The sequence below is a fragment of the Megalops cyprinoides genome, chromosome 1, assembly GCF_013368585.1.
Source record: "Megalops cyprinoides isolate fMegCyp1 chromosome 1, fMegCyp1.pri, whole genome shotgun sequence".
Lineage (NCBI taxonomy): Eukaryota > Metazoa > Chordata > Actinopteri > Elopiformes > Megalopidae > Megalops > Megalops cyprinoides.
This window is the reverse complement of record NC_050583.1, coordinates 57296313-57316881: the sequence shown is the minus strand read 5'-3', so window position 1 is coordinate 57316881 and position 20569 is coordinate 57296313. Positions and strand designations below refer to the sequence as shown.

The window sequence follows — 20569 nt, the reverse complement described above, 5'->3', positions numbered from 1 at the left end:
AAATGTACATGTGAGCTACATGAATTTCAATCTATAGATGTTTGATTTTATAGCTCTTATACTAAATGTTGCATCCCAGCACTTATGAACACAGGCAATATGTCGTTCATTTGCAACTCAGGCACGTCATACATATCTAAATGGCTGTTTTATTGGAATTATGAACAGGTAGTGTACAACTCAACAAAAACCTTAACCTTGTAATGAATATCTGTCTAGTATTAGTATTTCAAAACTGGACTACAGCTCATGCCTCCCAGTGTCTGCAGGCTTTTCAGATGTCACGGCTACATCTAGATAAATGTAGTCTGCAGACAGCACTTTATTCCCAATCCCTTGTGTACTAATAAAAGTCAAAACTGCATTACACTGTAAAAAGAAAATCAACTCCATGAAACTGCAATCTGCAGGACAATGCTTTAATAGAACAATTTATTTAAACCGCGAGATATTTTATTTAGGTTAGAGGTTAAGAACATTGCATTTCTCCTAGCCATACACTGCAATGAGATTGCCACAAACTATATAAACAACATATCAATTTAGAAATATAAATATATATCTGCTGATACCGTTACCATACCGATACGATACCAAATGTGAGATCGGGACTTTTCAACCCCACCTCACTTAAGAGATGGGTGTGACCAAAAAGCTCTTGGTGGTAAAAGAGGGTGGAAAACCAGTAGGCCGCTCAAAGTTGAGAAATAATTTATTTACAGTGCTCAAAAGTGCAGTATACAAAAAATAACAAACAAAAGACTTGCAAAAAGAAAACAAAACAAACAAATAGTATGCAATGCAAACTCACAACAGAACCCTATAATTAAAGATCAGCCTCACAGCAAGCTCTCACCTCCTTCTCTCTCCCTTTCACCCTTAAAGCCATGAATTACTGGCTAATAGGGAGAGCCCACTTGGATAGGGAACAATGCCCATTGAATAACACATCAACAGTTACAGCCCCATACAGAACACATAATATAGTGCACAGAATTACACCAAAGTACATACAAATAACCATACACATTTTCTCCCATACAATCATGAAATTAATAAGAATAAGAAATACTTTATTAATCCCGAAGGAAATTTGAGTGTCACAACTGCACCGTCCGGCACACATCAAAACAACAAAAGAATAAATTGAATAAAATAAATAAAGAGGTATAAAATACAACAAATAGAAAGAAGTTTGTGCAATTATGCGTTGAGAAGTTATCATGCATGTGCTATGATTATATACATAGTATAAAATGAATTATGAAGCAAGAATAAACAAGGGTAAGGTTATTGCTATTATACAGTATGAAGTGCAGTAGAAAAACAGTTATTGTTGTACAATATGCAAAACAATGATAACTGTATAGTGCAAATCCTGACCAGATGGCTAGAGAACAGTTACTGTCTCATGTGCAACGATTATTGTGTGTGGGGGGGGCAGCACAGGGCATCAGGTGCCAGTCATACAGCATATACAACAATGAACAACAAATCAATAATACATACACAAACTCACCAACCCCATTCCAAACAATCCACTTCCACTGTCCTGGTAGAGTCAATAAGGTACTAGCCCTAATGCGGCGTGTGCTTCCACATGGTACAAGAATGCTGATGGACCAGGAAGGGAGCCGGTAAACAGAATGTGAGAGTGCCGTGTATGTTTAACTAGTGATTCTATTGCTAACTGTGGCATGGGATGTGAAGCTGAATCAACGGCCGGGTACCTCACTGTTCGCTAGGATGGTTGGTAAATAAATGAAGTTGACTGTAAGCTGACATCTACTGTGGTTGTCAGAACTAAAATAAATAATTAAATATACACATAATTTTACCTGAGTCTAATATCCGATGAGTGAATTATGTCAGTATCAGCACCTGATGCTGATATGGGATCAGACTGGTCTCAACTCTAATATATGCAAAGCATATTGGAAATAAAAACAAACAATACATATAGGAGGAGTAATGACATAAACAATGGTAAAAGAACACAAATATAAATAGAATCTTAACAGAAACAATATGAACAATATTTAAAGAAACATGAAAACAAAAAATGAATGAAAACGAACTTGACGTAAAGCGTCGATTGGTATGCCTCCACCTGCCGTAACCTCGTATGCCCTGGACGGAATTTACCCTGACCTTTGCCCCCATGACCTTGAGTACCTAATCCTGTCATGTACTGTTTATGATGGCTGAATTTGTGGATGTTGGTCAAAATCCCTCAACATGTGTACGAGATATCGCACAAACGGGGGGGATTCCAAGTACATGGTTTAAGTGACAAACCTGGGTTAAGCTGACTCGGAGAAAGTGGTAAACCTCCTAATAGAAGAGCTCAATGCGCTGACTATCAATACAGGTTATACAAGCAACATTTCAAACTCATTTTTGATCTCAGCACACTGGCTCGATTGACCAGGCATGAAAGCAACAGCTTTTCACTGTTTAACAAGGAACGCTAAGAATCAGACATTTACCAGAAACTAGATCAGTTGTATCCAAAGTACAATCAGGCAGACCAAAAGTGACCACAACATCAGAAGATCGATACATAAAGCTTTGTTCACAGAGATAGAAAAACAAATTCATCACAGATACAGAATTTATTAAATAAAGAACGCAACACTCTCATCAGCAAAAGTACTATCAAAAGAAAGCTGTCTAATAGTGGTCTCATAGGATGCGTAGTAGTCCCAAACACTTCTTAGAAAGGGAAACTAGGCCATATGCTTGGGGTGGGCCAAGACATACAGCATTTTGTAGTGGATAGCTGAAGAAAAAAAAACCTATTTACTGATTAATTCAAGTTTGAGATTTATGGCAGTAACAGAAGGGTGTATGTAAGAGATGAGATGGAGATGAACAGGAGAGAGATTGGTACCACAGTGTAGCGAACTGACAGTGAAACTTGGTGAAACTTGGTGGGGGGAATATTCAAGTTTGAGAGTGTTTTGCCTACTCTGGGGTTGGACGCCTGCATTGTCCTTCCTGTTGAAGTCACTGGTAAAGTTGACCTAGGAATTCAAGCAGATATGTGGAATTATATGAGCCCAAAGTGGCATGGCGGTGGAGGACCCCTTGATTACTGATTCAGCACATAGGAGTCACGTTGCCTCCTGTCTGGCCAGGAACCTTCACAATGGCACGGTGACCAATGATGTTCTGTCCCCTTCTGCACCTTGTTGTGAGGTTAAACCCTGCCTCATCAACAAAGATATACTCATGGGGCTGAGGCATCCCATCAAGTTCAAAAATTGCATGCAAACAAATGGCCCTGTTTATAGAGATCCTGTGATTCTGATTGATGTGTCACTAATTTAGTGGCTTTGTGTTTACACCTGGGGAAAGGTGTGCTCTTTGAGTTTGGATGATAATGACTTGAGTGTATTTTATTGGTTGCCTGTGTTTGCTGAATGAACATACGGTGCAGTGAATGATTCATTTGGCCACTTTTGCATAGTTTTGCAAAAAGGGTTTTAACCATAGAAGCTTGTGTGAAAACATGTGAATTGTGTTTATAGTTGTGTGTATCTTTTGAGAAATGAGGCAAGGCTATAGGTTTTCTTGCTGAGGGAACCGGTTATAGTGTGTTAGCAATTGGGAAAAACTGTAATGCTTCAGCATACCAAGACATTTTGGACAATGCTATTTTTCCAACTTTGTGGCAACAGTTTGGGGAAGGCCCTTTTCTATTCCAACATGACTGTGCCCCAGTGCACAAAGCAAGGACTATAAAGACATGGTTTGATGAGTTCGGTGTGGAAGAACTTGACTGGGCCGCGCAGAGCCCTGACCTCAACCCCATCAAGCACCTTTGGGATGAACTGGAACGGAGATTGCGAGCCAGGCCTTCTCGTCCAACAACAGTGTCTGACCTCATAAATGCTCTACAGAATGAATTGGCACAAATTCCCACAGAAACAATCCAAAATCTTGTGGAAAGCCTTCCAAGAAGAGTGGAAGCTGTTATAGCTGCAAAGGGGGACCAACTCCATATTAAAGTATATGTATTTGAATATAATGTCATTACAGTCCCTATTGGTGTAATGGTCAGGCATCCAAATACTTTTGTCCATCTAGTGTATCTAGCTATTAAAATCATTTACACCCTCAGAAAACATTTCACTGTAGTATAATCAAATTGATATATCTAATACCATTGTAGTTCAGAATAACAATCACTATTCCAAATTAATTGGATGTATGATACAGATACATCATGACAGATAACCATGTAATAGGATATACAGTAGTTGCCTTAGGATCAGATTTACAGCATGTGTTTGTACATGGTATTACTGGTAGTGCTTTTCAGTGGGCTACAGTGTAAAAGATGTACAGAATATGATGACAAAGATTTAGTTGTATTTTAGGAAATTCTCGTTTTTTTTAAAGCACTGTGTAGCTGCAGTGCAGTAGAAATCTGTTTGAAATGGCTAGGTTGTGGGGACTTTAATTATTAGCTACTCATACAACAGGAGAGAGGAGCTATAACTATAGCCCATTTTGATTTACAGAATTTTTTTGCAAGCATTTGCATGCAGTTCCATCAAGGAATGGAACAAACATGTGATTTGTCATTTTATATGTTTTCCTCTACATTAACTGGAAACAAATGATTGTTGGAAAGAGCAGGTATGCCCTTGTAAAAATGAGTAAGCCTGTTCCTTTTCTTAAAAGTGAGACAGAGAAAGTTTAGATACAACAGCATCCTCAATCAGTTCCTTCCTCTGTAAAACAGTAAAACCTGTTACTTAACGTAGAGAGTTTCACATGTATTTACATGTAGTCATTTGGCAGCTGCTGTTATCCAGAGCGAGCGTATATACGGACGATGGAACATAACTGAACAAAATCAGCCCCATCTGACCATGTGTCAGTTCCTCACACAGTGCTGTCATAACTAGTGCTAAAATGAGTACATGTGCTACAATGAATTCATAAGCACAATACATTTATGCACAAATTCAAAATTGCAATATAACATACCCTACAGTAATATTCCCCTAGAGGATAACATTTTCAAAGAGAAAACTTGTGATGACATTTGGAACATCTTCAAGAGTACTCCTCCACCAGCACATGAGGCCTTCTGTTACAGCAGTTAAGTTCATCAATGCCATTTCATTGTGGTCACGATTTTATCCATCCATTTTATTTCACTAAACTTACATTGCAATCTGCACTATTAACACGTTCATATTTTTCTCATCTTTTAAAACCATGAAGAATGTAGAATGCCATGTTAATAAAAACATACAAAATACAGATTTCAAAGTGCATATCGAAACAAAATCATTGTTTACCACAGACAACAAACCTCTGAACATGCGTAGCCTGGTGGCTGCTGTTTTGTTGCATTGTTATACAGTTTCCATACACAATGTTCCAGATATTTAACCTTTTACTGACTTCAACAGATAGTAGTATAAACAACAGAAATAGTGCATTTAAAAGTTTTGGGGGTATAGGGTACAATGTGCCTAAGAACACCTAGCAAAAAGGGAGCAACTCTGTTAAGAACTATATATGTTATGTGCATTTCCATTAAAAAAGAAACATGCTCTATAAAAGAAAAAAAAAATGTTATGCATGGACAGACCATGATGGTCTGTCTTTTTGGTCAGAGATTCTTGACTTTACTGTTGGATCTGGATGTAGCCGCTTTCTTCCGTCCTCATTAAGGCTTCACAATTTTCATCGCAACATAGTTCTGAAAAAAGGAGGACAACTTGTGAGTTTGATCAATGTTTACACAAATGTGAGGAGTATTAAATACTGGCGATTTTTATCTGAATGCATTCAACAAATTGTTTTTCATGTTTAATTCATCCCAAGGGGTGAATAGTCATTGTATCAACCTGTTCTGTTTGGCAACTGGTCCAGTTCAGGTGCACTGAGACAAAACTGAGGCTTCATAAAATAATCTTCATAAAACTAGTTAATAAAAGACTCCAAGGTCTTCCTGATATTTATTTTGAACCTATGTTTAAGAAAGACCCAACACAGTATCTTCAAAGTATTTTCACCCAACATGCAAAGCAAGATGATCAAGACTGTTAACTTTCCCCCTACAATGAAAAACATAATTACATAGGATGATATTGATATCATACAGACATAATTTGCATGACAGTGTCCCAGACCCAGGTCTGCTGAGAAATGTAAACCTTTCACTCTTTTAAAAATGCTGAGCACACATAACAATTACATGGCAGGCATTTCTACATTTAAGACAATTTTCAGCATGCACGGCCCCTCCCATATTGTATTACACAGTGACAGCTGATCCTTACTGGTAGTGAATACAGGAGGATTCCAACGAAGAGCAGCACCAGTATCAGAATGAGGAATCCAATGAAGAGCCACTTGAATCTACGCCAGACAATGAACTTCATGGTCTTGCAAGGATTTGTGAACCAAAAGAAGGAGGTTTCAGGACGTCTGTGGGAAAGGGGGTACAAAAGGACAGTACAGTACAGCAGAATCACTCCTCACCTTCATTAAAAAAAACAAAAAAAAAAAAATCAACCTACTGAGCTTATACTACTATATATATGACTGGTTGTCAGCTGATACTTACGATTCATACTGGATTTGTTATACCTAAAGATGCGTGTTCACAATTCTGTAGACAGTCCATTGTTGCCTCTTGGACAGATGTGCATTTGCACAGTTTTCCTGTTTGTATACTAAATGTGTAGTTACATATGGCCAGGTATACACCTAGTACACAGCTAGCAAAAAATAAGTAATGGGAGGGTATGGTTGATATCTGATGTTGCCATTCTACAGAAGAAAGAAAAAGAGAGAACCAGCAATGCTTCCTTACTTAGGAGGATCCAGCTTTGGGTTCATGTTGGGTTCATCCCTTCCCTTCCCAGCAGGCCTCTCATCCATCTCCTTCTCACTCACAACTTCCAGTGTCATTTCAACCTTCCCCTGAGAATGACACCAAACACACAACTTGATTAAATCCCACAGCATCCATTTGTGCTTTTTTCCTGACATTTCAGATCCTAATACCATTTAAACAAATTAGACGCTCCCTAACTTTGTCAGTTTTACCAGGACACAACAAGAGTCCATGTTAAAAATGACACTTTTAAAATCCAACGCCAGCCATTTGTAAGGGCTGGTCTCTGTGCTCTCCCTTGGTCTCTATCATCTCTGGTCTTAGCCAGTTTACTCACGCCCAGCACTTTTTTCCCGTCCTGTTCGATCATGCATGGCCACCAGCCTCGGACAGATTTCTGTGCAAACAGCGATTTGGCGAGGTCGCCTTTCACTGGAGGAGCACCAGTCACATCCGGGAGCATCTTAAGGCTGCACTTCTCTGGGGTCTTGGCAGGGGGAACCAAGTTGTTCAAATCCAGTTCAAGTGCGCCTGTTGCAGAGAACAAGATCACATCTATCACTTCTGCATTCATATTTCAGAATCAGTCCTGCACAACCAAGTGATTCAATATTCTGCATTATATCAATATATCAAAGTGGTTTATGAGGCCTTTCTGCTTTTTATGAAATGAGATGCCTCTTACCCAGGTAGTCATCCAGCGAGAACTTGTCATTATCCCATATTTGAACCATCAGCTTCGGGGGTATCCTGAACTCAGTTTTGTCAAGACTCCAAAAATGTTCCTGTTTTAAAAAAAAGGATTACAATGTGAGAACTAGCTACTGCTGTCTCAACATGCACCACTAACTAGTACAGATAGAGAAGTACAGTGAACAGTGAAGTAAAGTGAACACAAACTATAGGAGTAACCACGGAGATCATAACAAGGAAATACACCTTCATGTATACATACTCTTTGCAAAGGACACATTTGTTCAATTAAGCATAAGGTAATGCACACACTCACTTTTTTAGAGATGAGGCACAGTTGTTCAGCAGGCAGGTAGTCAAATCCAAAAACAAATCTCCAGTTGAAATTGCCATCTCCATCCAGGGACCTGTAATGTACATCGGTCTTCTGTTTGTCTTCTTCCATTCCTGGCATCCACCTGCAAATCAAGAGAATTACTCACATCTTAATTATGTGAACTCACAGGATGTCATTTCAATGTGCTTAATGGAACTAAACCATTTTAACACAAAGCCAGACCACAAGTGTGTTTGAACTGAGCCTAAAAAGACAGCCGTGGGGTGAACAGCAGAATTTCACTTCATTATTGTACACTGTCCTCAAAGTTCTAATGGCATCGGAAGCTGCCACTTCAAGGTTATCATAGATGATTTAGAGATGAACTACAGGTCAAATCCCAGCAAGACTTAAAGCAAGCTCATGTCTTCATAAGGAACATCAGCCCATCAACATGTGAAATAATCCATACCTAATTAGCATCTTGTATTTCATGGAATATCAACAGAGGAGCCTAAAAGCAACCACATGCAAGGGCCTGCTGTCCTAACACATTACCCTTTGACATAGATATCACTCATGTGCTCTCCAGTGATGCTGGTTTCATCCAATGTCACATCAGTCGTGTTCCAAATAATGGCACGCAGGAAATATCTTTAACAAAAAAAGGGAAACATTTGTCGCTACTGCTCACATGAAACACTGCTCATGCACTAAATACCAACTTGTAAACGAACTCCACTGAGCTTACTTTTTGGCTTTGCGTGGAGCAATGTCAAAGGGAGGTCCTGGAGGTCCCAGACTTTTGGGGAATATGTCAACCCACATTTGAATTCTTCCCTGAACACAGAGGAGGAACAATTATCCCAAAGAATAAAGGAGCCAGTGTGAGGTAGAGAGCTGTGTGCTTAAGACCTTGAGCCCTGACCTGCGACAGCGTGGGCTGGAAGCTGCTGTACAGTGTCCTGGTCTCCACATGCTCGGGCACCAGGCTTTGTGTTCTGAGCACGTGCAGAGCGATGCGCTCACTGGCTGGGCCCAGGTGCTGGTGGATCTCTTTGTTTGCTTCTGTATATTGATAAAACAACCCAAGAGTAATGTAGTAATAACGTTATAATAATTATCAGTTGAAAAAAATACACAGGTTCCAATGAGTTCAACTGGAATGCAATATTCCACTAATTCATGGCCTGTATCATTTTCTGTTGTGTACTGTGTAGAAGAGAATACTCACTACATATGGAGCAATTTTAAACTGGTATCAAAACTCAAAACTGCAAATCTCTCATTAGTATATGAATTTTTCAAAGCACTGATGTTTGCCTGCAAACACTTTCTTTTTTAACCTTCACTTTTACAACAGAAAAATAATAAGATTATCTATCTAGCTGAACACCAAGCATACCGAATTCAGACAGGCTGTACTCTCGGCCTCCGAATGTCAATGTTTTGCCATCGTCGCCCATCAAGGGTGCAGAGATGCCTTTTAGCCTTGCCAGATTGTGTAAGATCTGAGATGGTTTGTGTTGGTCTCGCCATTGGTTGATTCCAGAGCTGTTTGGAGGGACAAAAAAAAAAAAAAAAATCAAATTCAAGCTTTTAAATATCTGTTTCAAACCATAAAGGAGTCCCACTAATTTAAAGAGGAGGTACTGATGCTTCAGGCACCAGTGTGGAAATTGGCCACTAATAATTTCTTAGTAAATGCCCTCATTCAGAGCAATTCACACAGTTTATATTTTCCATTTACATGCCTGGATTTACTCAAGGCCAGACGAGCATTTCCCCATCCATGATCTGAACATGTAACTTTCTGCAACAAGGTGGTCCCTAATCACAATGACATACGGTAACTGTATTAGATTTAATTCACTAAAAAAACTAAAAATACCTACATGCAGTATGTCTGGGGTAACCCACAATATGAACCAAAACGAGACAGGAACCGATTTTCCAGGTCAATCACAGTGTCCCCAACTTTCTCATCACGACTCAGTAAATCATAGTCATAGACAGAGATTTTCAGGTCTTTCTCTTGAGGAAGGAAGCAGGAAACTTCAAACATTCTATAAAAAACAAAAAACAAGAATGGACATTTAGTTGTATGCTTCTGACAACACATTTTCTTGCTTAAATCCTCCCAAAGAAAATTCTACTTACTTTCCAAACACTGGGCTTGTGGTATTCGGCTTGTAGTTGTCTCGGTCATCAATGGACTTCTTTCCCAGAGAGATCTTTATATAAGGATCACACTGCAGAAAGGACAGTATAACAGATATTCTTTACATCTATACATTTTCATAAAATGCACAAATAACAGAAATAAGGTCAGCCAGGAGCACTGAGATACTCAAAATAGGTGCAGGATGAACACTGAGGCCTACAATGAATTTAGAATGAGCACTCATTGAGGACCATAGTGAGTGTAGAATGAGCATTGTTTCAGGCTTAGTATACAGCATGACCCACTCACTCTACAGTGAGCTGAAAGCCAGAAGAGACCGGACTAAACTCACCAAACCATTGTTGTCCTTTGGCTGCAGGTCAATGGCTCGGACTATGTAAATCCTGACCAGACACTCCTGAGGCCCACTGTCAGGGAGCTCTCGAAACTGCCGAGGGGGTGGAGGGACGCTAGGGTCATCTGACAACGGGTACACCTTAAATGAGCCCTGTGAACAAGCAGTCAGAACGGTGGTCAATGAGGGACACACGTAAGCAGCGGATCCATACCAATACTGAAATCATTACTGGACAGTGGTGACACTGAGAAAGAGTGGACACGGATTTGAATGCTCAAAACCAGTTCCTTTCAAGACACACAAACAGTAAAACACAAGTCTTTTTAGTCACTTGATTCAATAAGAATGTAAGGAGTGATGGCCTCACCTTGAACTCGCCCACCACAGTCGGGTCTTCGTCGTCATCATCCACCTTACCCCTCTGCAGTTTGAAGGTGTTACAGAAGTCAGTCAGCCCTTGGAACTCAGGAAGGTCCTCAAGTTCATTGTCGAAGACCTGAAATGCAGACATTCGAAACTATAGGCACATTCTTTCAAATTTTGTGACACCGAAACCACTCTGAACATGGAAATTGTAAGTCAAAACATCCAAAATACAAATTGGTGCAGTCTCACCGTTAAGGTGTCATATCCTTTCTGTAGGTAAGGGCCACACTTCTCATGGTCTCCAGTTGAGGCATAGAATTTACTCCACCAATCAACTGTCTCTTTTTCCTGAAAGTCAACATTGCGATTAGACTGTACAGAGCCTGAAAAATGCCTGTAAAGTACAACAAAAGTCAAATAATTTTTAAATCAATATAAACTGGTAGTCCCTTGTGTGTCAGAACTCAATTTACTCAAGTTTTACAAGATGCATGAGAACTTACAACTTAATAAATAGGTCAAGTGTATTGCTTTGAAGAACAGTAATCTATACCCAGCAAAGAAAACGGGCCTCACCTTTTCTGCATGCTATTCAGAAAAAGGATGGGATTCAAAATGATGGAAAACCAAAGAGAAAATTAGTGAGTAAAACACTGAGGAAACTCAAATACACTTCCAACTTCAGTGTAGTGCAGTATACATTCAGCGTAGTGATCCTTCCGTTACATACCTTCCCCTGATGAAGTTACAATTCAAGAGATCCTGGCAATTATATTCTATCGTACATGTATTTGTGCCTTACTGCAATGCATGTCATCTCACACAAATAGCCTTTATGCCTTGGATGTGTTGCATATGACTGAACTGATTAATACAACTGATTAAAATACAATAAGGTTAATTCCCAAAGTTGGACATTTGTGTTTTTCTCTTGCGAGGGAGGTATGTAGCTCAGTTTGAGAGGTTCTCTCAAACTCTCAGTATCCAAAAATTTGTAGTGTAACCCAACAGTTAAAATATTCCCAATTACTATTGTTTTTGCTGTTAAAGATTACCATTAGACACACATTAATGTAACCAACATAAACTCAAATGCATGTCATCGATTTCAATACGTGCATCTTTAGGATTTTAACATGTGACTGCTGAAAAAGTAAAGAAGCGAAGAAATTCAAGGGGCATTTTCTACAGAGGTATAATTTACTCTTATGTCATAAAACATACCAAGTTATTTTCTTTTTTTTCTTTTTTCAAAAAAAAGGAGCCCTCTCTTTAATGCCCAGATTAATAGAAATACCCGTGAAGGCAAGTGTCATTGCCTGAGTGCATTTTTAATTAGATCTTGGGTGAGCGCTTTTGGAGAGCAAGGCAGTGAAGGTATTCATTTGAAGAATGTATCAAGTCAAAGTCATTTTTCGTGGTCATTGACAAATTTCTGTTCATTAAAGGGTTTCAAACGGAGTATATTACTTTTATCAAGCACCTAATATGGAAGGGATGCTTATAACAATTTAAAAAGCATGTGACAAAATACACACAGCAGTTTATATTCACAAATCAGATATTATGGATTTTTTGCATGATTCCACATATTTGTAAATCCATTTAAAGACACATTGGAGAGTCCTGCAATTTGTGAATCCTTTACTGAGCAGCACAGCAAAAATCTTTCCGATGCATGAAAAGGGGAAATTCCAAGAACAGCTCTCATATCAATTTTTCATCATGGAATCTTGCAAAACTGAAATGCACATCATGTGCATCTGGAGTAGAAGGGGCTAGGGTGTTCATTGCATTCAATGGTGCTGTACCATACAGAAAGTCGTAACTTTTTCAAAAATTTGTAAATTGTTTTGGTGACAACAGATTGCAGATTAAAAGTTCATTTGACACTGATTTTTTAAGAAAAACTATCATCTTCAGCGATATTCATTGACCAAAATCACAAATGACTTTTAAATCGCATTGACTTTGAACATCATACTCCCAACCTTCACCATCTTTCAGTCCAAAATCACTCTGTGGAGGAAAGTGATCAAGACAGTGATGAAGCTTTGGTGACAAGACACCTCGGACCCAGCAGAGCGATCACCCAGCTTTCAGCTTTGAACCATACATACAAGACGGGCGGCTGTGGTGGCCATTTTGCTGACAGCAGTTGACATAGTGTGCATAAACTGTAATTCAGAATATAATCTATGAAAAGATGTGTTTAATACTCGTGATTCATTCCTTAAAAGTTATCAAGTCTGAGGAGGAATCTCTAAGGAGTAAAAGCTGTTACATAGACCCAGTACAATTGTGTCTTGTCCTGTCTTGTGTCTAGTGCCTTTACATTAATTATATAAGCCCTATCACACACAATTATAGCACATCACAATGGTTCCACAGCATGGAGAATAGCTAATAATGGGACTATGTACTGTAGGAGCCCTGTAACTTTTACAGGAAGTCAGTGTATAATGAGGAAGCACTGTAACTGTTATAGCAAAGAACTCACATCTGAAAATAACTGTTAATCATTAGCAAAGCTTAAGTATTGCCAGGGAGTTAGCACATGTTAGAATTAGCATTAGTACCTTGGGGGTTTTTTTTAATCAAAATGGACTTTCTCACAAAAACAACAATAGGGCAAATGTTCGCTCGAGGGGTGCTCCAGTTTGAGACCAGACCATTTAAATATGGATTTGGGGTTAATTTATTCATGTGGCTCTTGCACAGCAGGAAGTTAAAACTGCAGCACAAATAAAGCGTGACAGGGCAGAAACCAACTCATAATCACTGCAGTAGCTATGCATGTGCATGCCCACATTTTATGTCACCAAGACTATGATATGGATATCATATTTGCCACTATGATAGGACTATCATAAGTACTCTTGAGGAGAACTTTATGATGCCGCAATGCATGCAAATCGCATGCTGTTACACAAGATCAGTTTTCGCCCTGGTGTGACATTAGGCAAGTTTGACCTGATCCCTGGGCCAATTTGATTTTGTTTTCACACAGGAGACTGAACCAGACAAATGCAGATCAAATCAGTTTCTGGTTGCCAATGAGAAAGCCCATAAAGAAGCAACACAAATAAAGGAGTTTTCCACCAAGCAAAACGTACCTGAGCTTCAAGGAGAGGCCTCTTGTCCTCCATATCTATGACAGTGAAGGCTCGAGGGGGAGCCGCCATCAGAGCCACTGACAAAGGCCACAAAACAAGGTTAACCAAGCCAGCACAAGACATTCTGCTAAGAAATGAACTGCAGCACCTATTACCTATGTATGACATGAGCTGAAAACGTTTTGCCACTTAAAATCAGTTATTAATCAATAGTATTTGATTAATACAAAGTATTTGGTACTTGTTTATACAGAGGTAAACATATTCCCGTGCAAACAAATTAATTTCACATTTGATGTGTCTGCTTAAAAAACATGTTTCACTTATCTTGCATTTGGATACACTACATTTGTAGGGCTTGATAGTAGATCACTTAGATGGCACTTGTGGTCTAAGATTCAGTTAATTTCTACTGTTACAAATAGTGATATGACTACGTGCATTGCTGGTTCGTTTTCATTTTTCAGACAGCAGCTTTTGAGAAATGCAGACTTGCTTAAATTCAGACATGTTAATGTCTTAATTTGGTTACTAGTTCAGTCATTGATCCACCAGTTTGAAGTTTTTTTTTTGTTTCTGCACCAAATCATCTTTATCCTACAACATTTGCATGACTAACCACTGAACATTGTGACTGAACATTAGTGTGTTTTTGTGTATGTGTGCTTTTTGGATTGTACTACATTGTAATGGGTGCTTTTGGCACATTTTTTTTTTCATTTTAGGCATACGTGGAGATACAACTGGTAAAGTTGAATATCATAAGGACAAGGAAATGGAACCTCGCATTCAATATGTGTTAAAGCAACTTAATTTCAGTACAATATTAATATTCTAAGCACTCATTTTCCGGCTGATACTGGCTGCAGGTTTAATTTACACCATGAGGTGGCAGTATATACCAAAAATTAATTGGATGAGAACGTGTTAGTACCCTTCGATGTCATGGCCACTTCAGCCTTGGTGACGTAGGGGTCACAGCGGAACTCTTCCAGGGAGTTTATGGTGCACTGTCCCACGACGGGCTTCCTCCCAAAAGGCCTGTGGTCAATCACTTTCAGCACAATGGGAGGGGTGTACATCTCCTCTTTGGGCAGAAGCTGCAGAGTCACACACAATCATTCCTTTGCTGTTCAGACTATAGTCTGTCACAGCTCTAGTTTCCAGAGCTTTAAGTCTAGAAATGGCTTAAAACGCGAAACCATAACTAACGGCAGTTTAAAGAATCAGTATCAGTCCGCTGCAGAAGTGTTTGAACCTTTAAAAGGACTGCACCTCCCAGAGTGAACCCACTCAGAAACATTTTCAGCGCAAGGGTTCGTACCACTTTAAGGAAGAGGACAGATCCGGGGAAGTTGGGGTTCTTCTTGATGTTTTTGATGACGGCCGACTGAACGACCTCCCCTCCGCACTCCACGATGAGGCTTGGCGAGGACACTGTGGCCAGCTGGTAGGTCTTCATGTTGCGCAAACCCCAGGCCAGAATCTGGAACACCACACAAGTAAACAACACAGGTACAACAAAAAAAAAAAACATCCTCAACACTGACGTGCCCATCACACACCCCGCTGTTGCATTTTTCTTAATGCATGAATGTGACGCAGAAATACAGGCAGCGGTGTGGCATAGTTGTAAGGAGGTGGGCTCCTAACCAAAAGCTTGCTGGTTCCTTCCCCCCCGACCAACCACTCTTGTTGTCCCTTTTGGCAAGATACCCAACCCAAATTGCTTCAGTATGCAGCTGTAGTTAATGAAAAACATTTAAGCTTTTGCGAGTTGCTCTGCTTTGGCATGGATCTCTGGGTCTGTCTGCAGATGGAGATGAGGGGGGCCGTAGCATTACCTCGACAGCAGTGAGCTGCACCACTGGCCGTATCCCCTGGGGGACCATGTATAGATTCGCAGATCTCTTAGGAGGGACGATGGGCAGGTCTGTCTCACTCCCCTGCAGTTGGAGGAAAATAACAATAAAAAAACTGCAGCTTCACAAGTCTACAGCAGCACAGGCACACCCAGGAAAACTACAGCCAGACATACATAGTACAGGACAGTACAGGCGTAATACTTTTCTCTCACTCTTGAAAGGGTTTTAAGTTTTAGGTACTGGGTCAAAAATAAGTTATTCATGATTGTTCACTCATTCACCTATAGGGTGTTTCTCACCACTGATCATTCTATCCACAGTCCACACGCTCATAAGGAAAGATGCCGAGAACATGCATTTTTCTACCTCTCTGCCTTTCCCAGAGGCATGTGTGACTGACATGACAGTCACCTAACAAACACTTTGCATGACATGCAAATGTGGAAAGGCAAACATTAACAGTACAACCCTTTCCACACAGAGGTGTCCTGTATGCACTGTCAGCACAGCACTCCTAACAAATAAAACACCCAACCACCAAGAATGCAGGAGACCAGAACTCTGATCTGCTGCTGAGCTCTACAGCCTTCTGTAGAGCTCACTGACTGTCACACAGGCACACTGACTGTCACTTATAGACTCATACACCTGTACTGTAACATGTCTAACTGCTGGAAATATGTAAGATTAATCTCCACTGCCTTTTGCAAGTGGTCAGGGAAATTTTTAGTTTTCTCCCCACTTGGTCTCACTTTTGTTTTTTCTGTTGGTTCGGGGATTTTCTGTATTTCACCTGGAAAAAGAGCCTTGTCAAGCCTTATATGACAATATAATTGTGAAAAGCACAACACCAAACATTTGATTGGCTAATTGATAGTAACCTTGTGTACCTTAGGTGACCCCAGGACCCCAGAATGTGACACAAGCTACGGTACCTTGTCCTTGAGTAGGAGCTCTGCAGCCACCAGCACCTCTCCAGCAGACTTGCCCTTCTGAGTGATGGGGTACCAAAGGAGTTTTGGCGATACGTCCATGTTGGGGTTCAGCTTCACCAGGGGGGCACACATGCTCCTGCCCAGCAGCTCATCTTTACCCTGGGGCACAAAGGATGCTCACTCACCCCCGGAGCCCAATAATGCCACGCATGCACCAGAGCTCACAGCTTTTAACCCTTAATAATTACCACAGGCATGCAGCTCTCAGGTACAAAGCTCTAGTGCAACTGTAACAATTCAGACCCCTGCAGTCTCTCATCATAAATCATAGCATAAATGGAAGCAGAATCGTCTGTATTAGGATAATATGGAGAAAAGACAGGCATTCCAGTTCATTCATGCACTCGATGTAGATCATAATCAAACTCCCACTTAATTCCAGAAACAGAAGAAATATCTGACACCAATCACACCCACCACTTGGTCGCAGTCATAGAATTCGAGGACCACACTGGGTGGGTTGCTGGCAGTGGTCTGGGGGTCCCCATATATTTGAATGTCATTGAAGATTAGAGTTTGGTCCCACGTTGGGTTCAAAGTAGTCTTGATGATCTCTGTGGTTTTGCTCACGTGTAGGAATGACACATGGACATATGGATCTATGATGAGAAAAAAAAATCATGTCCAAGAATCTAGACAATTATGAACTGAAAAAAAGTCAGCCACAAAAATGCTTGAGGAAATACTGACTGAGCTCACCCCATGTGACACTTTCCTAAGTAATCTTGCTTACCTAAATACCCACATAACAAAATGTAAAGTATTGAGCAGGTTCAGTGCTTTACTTCATCATATCTCAATAGAATACCAGGATATAAATGCTTGATTACCAATGCCTTACCTGAAAAACTGTCCTTATCCTTTGCCATAAGGTTTCTAGCTTGATAAACATACACCCTGAGATGGTACACAAAAGACCCTGCAGAGGAAATATTGCAAGTTATTGCATTAGTCATCAATATAATACGTCTCATCAATCCCTTTGATTGCTAAGAATCTTATGATGCTCACCATAGAGCAGACAACCACAGGCAGCAATGTAGATTACATAATATACCAAAATAAATGACAGTTTTTTGTGGACATCAATATTCTACAATTCTTAATGATTTGGAGGTCAAATTTTCCTCCACTACAGTGCTTTCAGGAATTGCAATAGGGGAAGGAAAGACCAGCCAAAATAGCAGCACCAGAAACTATGACCATTTCAAAATCACTCACTGTCAAAGGTGCAAGAAACAGTTGGTGTATTGGCACCGAACAGCTTCGAAGCATCCGTTTTACCCCCTTTCTCATCCGTATCAATCCCCTGAAAATCAAGCACAAACACAAACCAATGATGAACTGAATCTCCTGTTCATGTTGCGGCAACATTATAGAAGGTATTGATTTGCTCATCATCTCCCCAACTCCCCCACCCCCCACCCCAACAAAAATATATCAAAACTGAACTCTATCAAATTCATTGCCAATCTAAGCTTCAGACTGCATTAGTCAGCTCAGAGCACCGCTCACCAGCGCCCCCTCCAGATTGAAGATGGCAGCTGCTCCAAGTCGATCGGCGGGAGCCATCTTCCTCCTCCAGCGTCTGCGGCGGAATGTATCTGAGGAACGTTCCTTCCTGTGGAACTTCCAGCCAATCAGGGAAGAGTACTCCCAGCCCTCTGGATCTCCATCCCGCCTCTATCAGCCAGTCCAACCACAGGAGAACAGCAGAAAGATACCACGTGCACATGACATCTCACAGCACAACATCCACCAGCAAGCTACATAAATCTGATTTTGTAATAATCTCTCATTCGAACCTCCGCTGCTGTGCCAGCACCCGGGACCTTCTTCCTTCGGCGGATCATTCTCTTTCGGCGGTGAACGTGGTACATCTTTTCTGCCGGTACCCAGGACCTGGGTTTATCATCAGGAGGAATAGTAACACCATATTCCCAGCCTAGAATCAAAAACACACACATACATGATGCACTTCTGACTTTGAAAATGACCTTGGCAGAGTATGCCTGATTACACTCCAGTGCAGAAAGATAGCAAGCCCTCTGCAAAGACTGTAGAACACAGTGGCACAGTGGGAAGTAAGGTAAAAGGTGCCTCTTCAACTTAATATAAACAAAATATTCTAAATGTCGGTAATAAAAATGCATGGCAGCAATCAGGAGCTAAGGAATTCATTATTATATTATTATCGTCATCATTTAGCTGGTGCTCTTACCCAGAAGGACTTACACGCTTACAACTTTATTCATTTACACAACTGGATATTTACTGAGGCAATTGTAGGTTAAGTACCTTGCCCAAGGGTACAGCTGCAGTGGCGCAGCAGGGAATCAAACCAGCAACTTTTTGGTTACCAGCCCTGCTCCTTACCACTACACCACACTTCTGCCTTTGCTGAATGCTCGGTTACCTCTTTCATCCACGGCCCTGTTGATGTCAAAGCTCCAGTCGTCGTCCCAATTCCACCCTGCAGGGCACTCTATCTGCCCAGGACTAAGAGCCTTTTCCCCATTCTGTAAGACAACAGCCAGACATGGCCAAAACGCAACCTGAAAAACCAGTCCCACCAGAGCACACGCCTCATCCCATTCTCATATTCATGCAGCATGTTTGAAGGCTACCAGGCAATCAATTTCCAACAGCACACCGTTCTGCATTTTGCAGAGTACAGGCATATGTGAGATCTCATGCACAAAAGTGTCAAAATTATTTTTACATATAAGAATGAAAGGAGAGGGATACCATGAGGAAAATGTGCGTCTACCTCATTGCCGTTTGTTCATATTTCATTTTAACTTGACCAGAGTTGACGGCTACGCTTAAATGAGGAAAATGAAATGCTTTAAATGGGGTTCTCCCTTCACCGATAAGTAGAAAAGATGGATGTGTTGCTCTTACTGCCAGAGTTAAAATCGGATGTCCTTCCCACACAGATAGCAGTAGAAGTTCATGTGTTGCTCTGATGGTGGTAAAGGTGGGAGAGTTGCCCTATCTGACAGTGCTAAGCACATTCCAAACTTCCCACACAGTGATAGCGGTTAATGTGTCGGCCACACTGGCAGTGATAAAAGCACACGTGTCCTTCCCGCACTGACAGCGAAGGTGAATGTGGATGCGTAGTCCACATCGACAGCGGTAACAGTGGGCGCATTTCCTCACCACATCTGTGTAGGGCTCAGAGGCAGGTTTCCACTCCCCGCCAGGGAAGCGCGTCTCGTTCTGGAAGACCTCGTCTATGAACTCGGTGTGTCCCGCATCAGCCTCCGTCAGCAGGCTAGGAAGAATGGGACACACCATTAATATATATTACTATATATTACTATATATTGTATATAAAAAACGTGGCCAAGATAAACCAAATATCAAAATCTGACACTGTAAACCAGCCATCTGCGAGAACATAAACATCAAGAGCACTGCCAAAAAAAAGTGAGCCAAAGGGTCACGCCAAAAACATTCCACTTCCTTTGATTGTGTTCTGGGTGCACATTTCAAGCTGGTACTAGAATTAACTATTTATGCACCAGATTTTGTTTGAAGACTTTTTCCACTTTCGAGGTGTTTGTGCCTCAGTCTCAACTATATTGTGTTACTCATTTGTTTAGTATCTGCCCATGTCTTTTTTAGATTTGCAAATTATCCCAGATGAGGGGGGGGGGGGTTGTTTGCAAATCTAAAATATGGATTGTTAACACAGCCAGATATTACCTACCTCTACCGCACTGAAGAGTACAACAGCAATGTCACACCAAGGATTTGCATTTTCAGCCTTCAGTTCTTTAAACACAATGCCACATTGCCATCAGGTCTCCAGCAACCCTG

The 20569-nt window shown here is 40.7% G+C and overlaps 1 protein-coding gene across 3 annotated transcripts in view; it reads right to left on the bottom strand.

The window, feature by feature from the left end:
* Positions 1–4341: 4341 nt before the first annotated feature.
* LOC118791246 (myoferlin-like) overlaps positions 4342–20569 on the bottom strand; it is a 36919-nt gene continuing 20691 nt past the window's right edge. For 2 of the 3 annotated variants that reach the window (XM_036548549.1, XM_036548563.1), the window contains 28 exons: positions 19907–20021; positions 19158–19260; positions 18547–18686; positions 18257–18424; positions 17963–18050; positions 17583–17660; positions 17159–17340; positions 16682–16840; positions 15726–15827; positions 15206–15367; positions 14816–14981; positions 13882–13958; positions 11342–11353; positions 11015–11113; positions 10767–10895; positions 10394–10549; positions 10038–10129; positions 9773–9943; positions 9283–9431; positions 8806–8945; positions 8629–8717; positions 8436–8531; positions 7878–8019; positions 7554–7653; positions 7206–7399; positions 6845–6954; positions 6309–6456; positions 4342–5725 (listed from right to left, as the gene is read on the bottom strand). In XM_036548549.1, the coding sequence (XP_036404442.1) occupies positions 5693–5725; positions 6309–6456; positions 6845–6954; positions 7206–7399; positions 7554–7653; positions 7878–8019; positions 8436–8531; positions 8629–8717; positions 8806–8945; positions 9283–9431; positions 9773–9943; positions 10038–10129; positions 10394–10549; positions 10767–10895; positions 11015–11113; positions 11342–11353; positions 13882–13958; positions 14816–14981; positions 15206–15367; positions 15726–15827; positions 16682–16840; positions 17159–17340; positions 17583–17660; positions 17963–18050; positions 18257–18424; positions 18547–18686; positions 19158–19260; positions 19907–20021 (3400 nt within the window). In that variant the 3' untranslated portion in view covers positions 4342–5692. The remainder of the gene's footprint in view (positions 5726–6308; positions 6457–6844; positions 6955–7205; positions 7400–7553; positions 7654–7877; positions 8020–8435; positions 8532–8628; positions 8718–8805; positions 8946–9282; positions 9432–9772; positions 9944–10037; positions 10130–10393; positions 10550–10766; positions 10896–11014; positions 11114–11341; positions 11354–13881; positions 13959–14815; positions 14982–15205; positions 15368–15725; positions 15828–16681; positions 16841–17158; positions 17341–17582; positions 17661–17962; positions 18051–18256; positions 18425–18546; positions 18687–19157; positions 19261–19906; positions 20022–20569) is intronic. The other variant, XM_036548557.1, reaches the window with a different exon arrangement.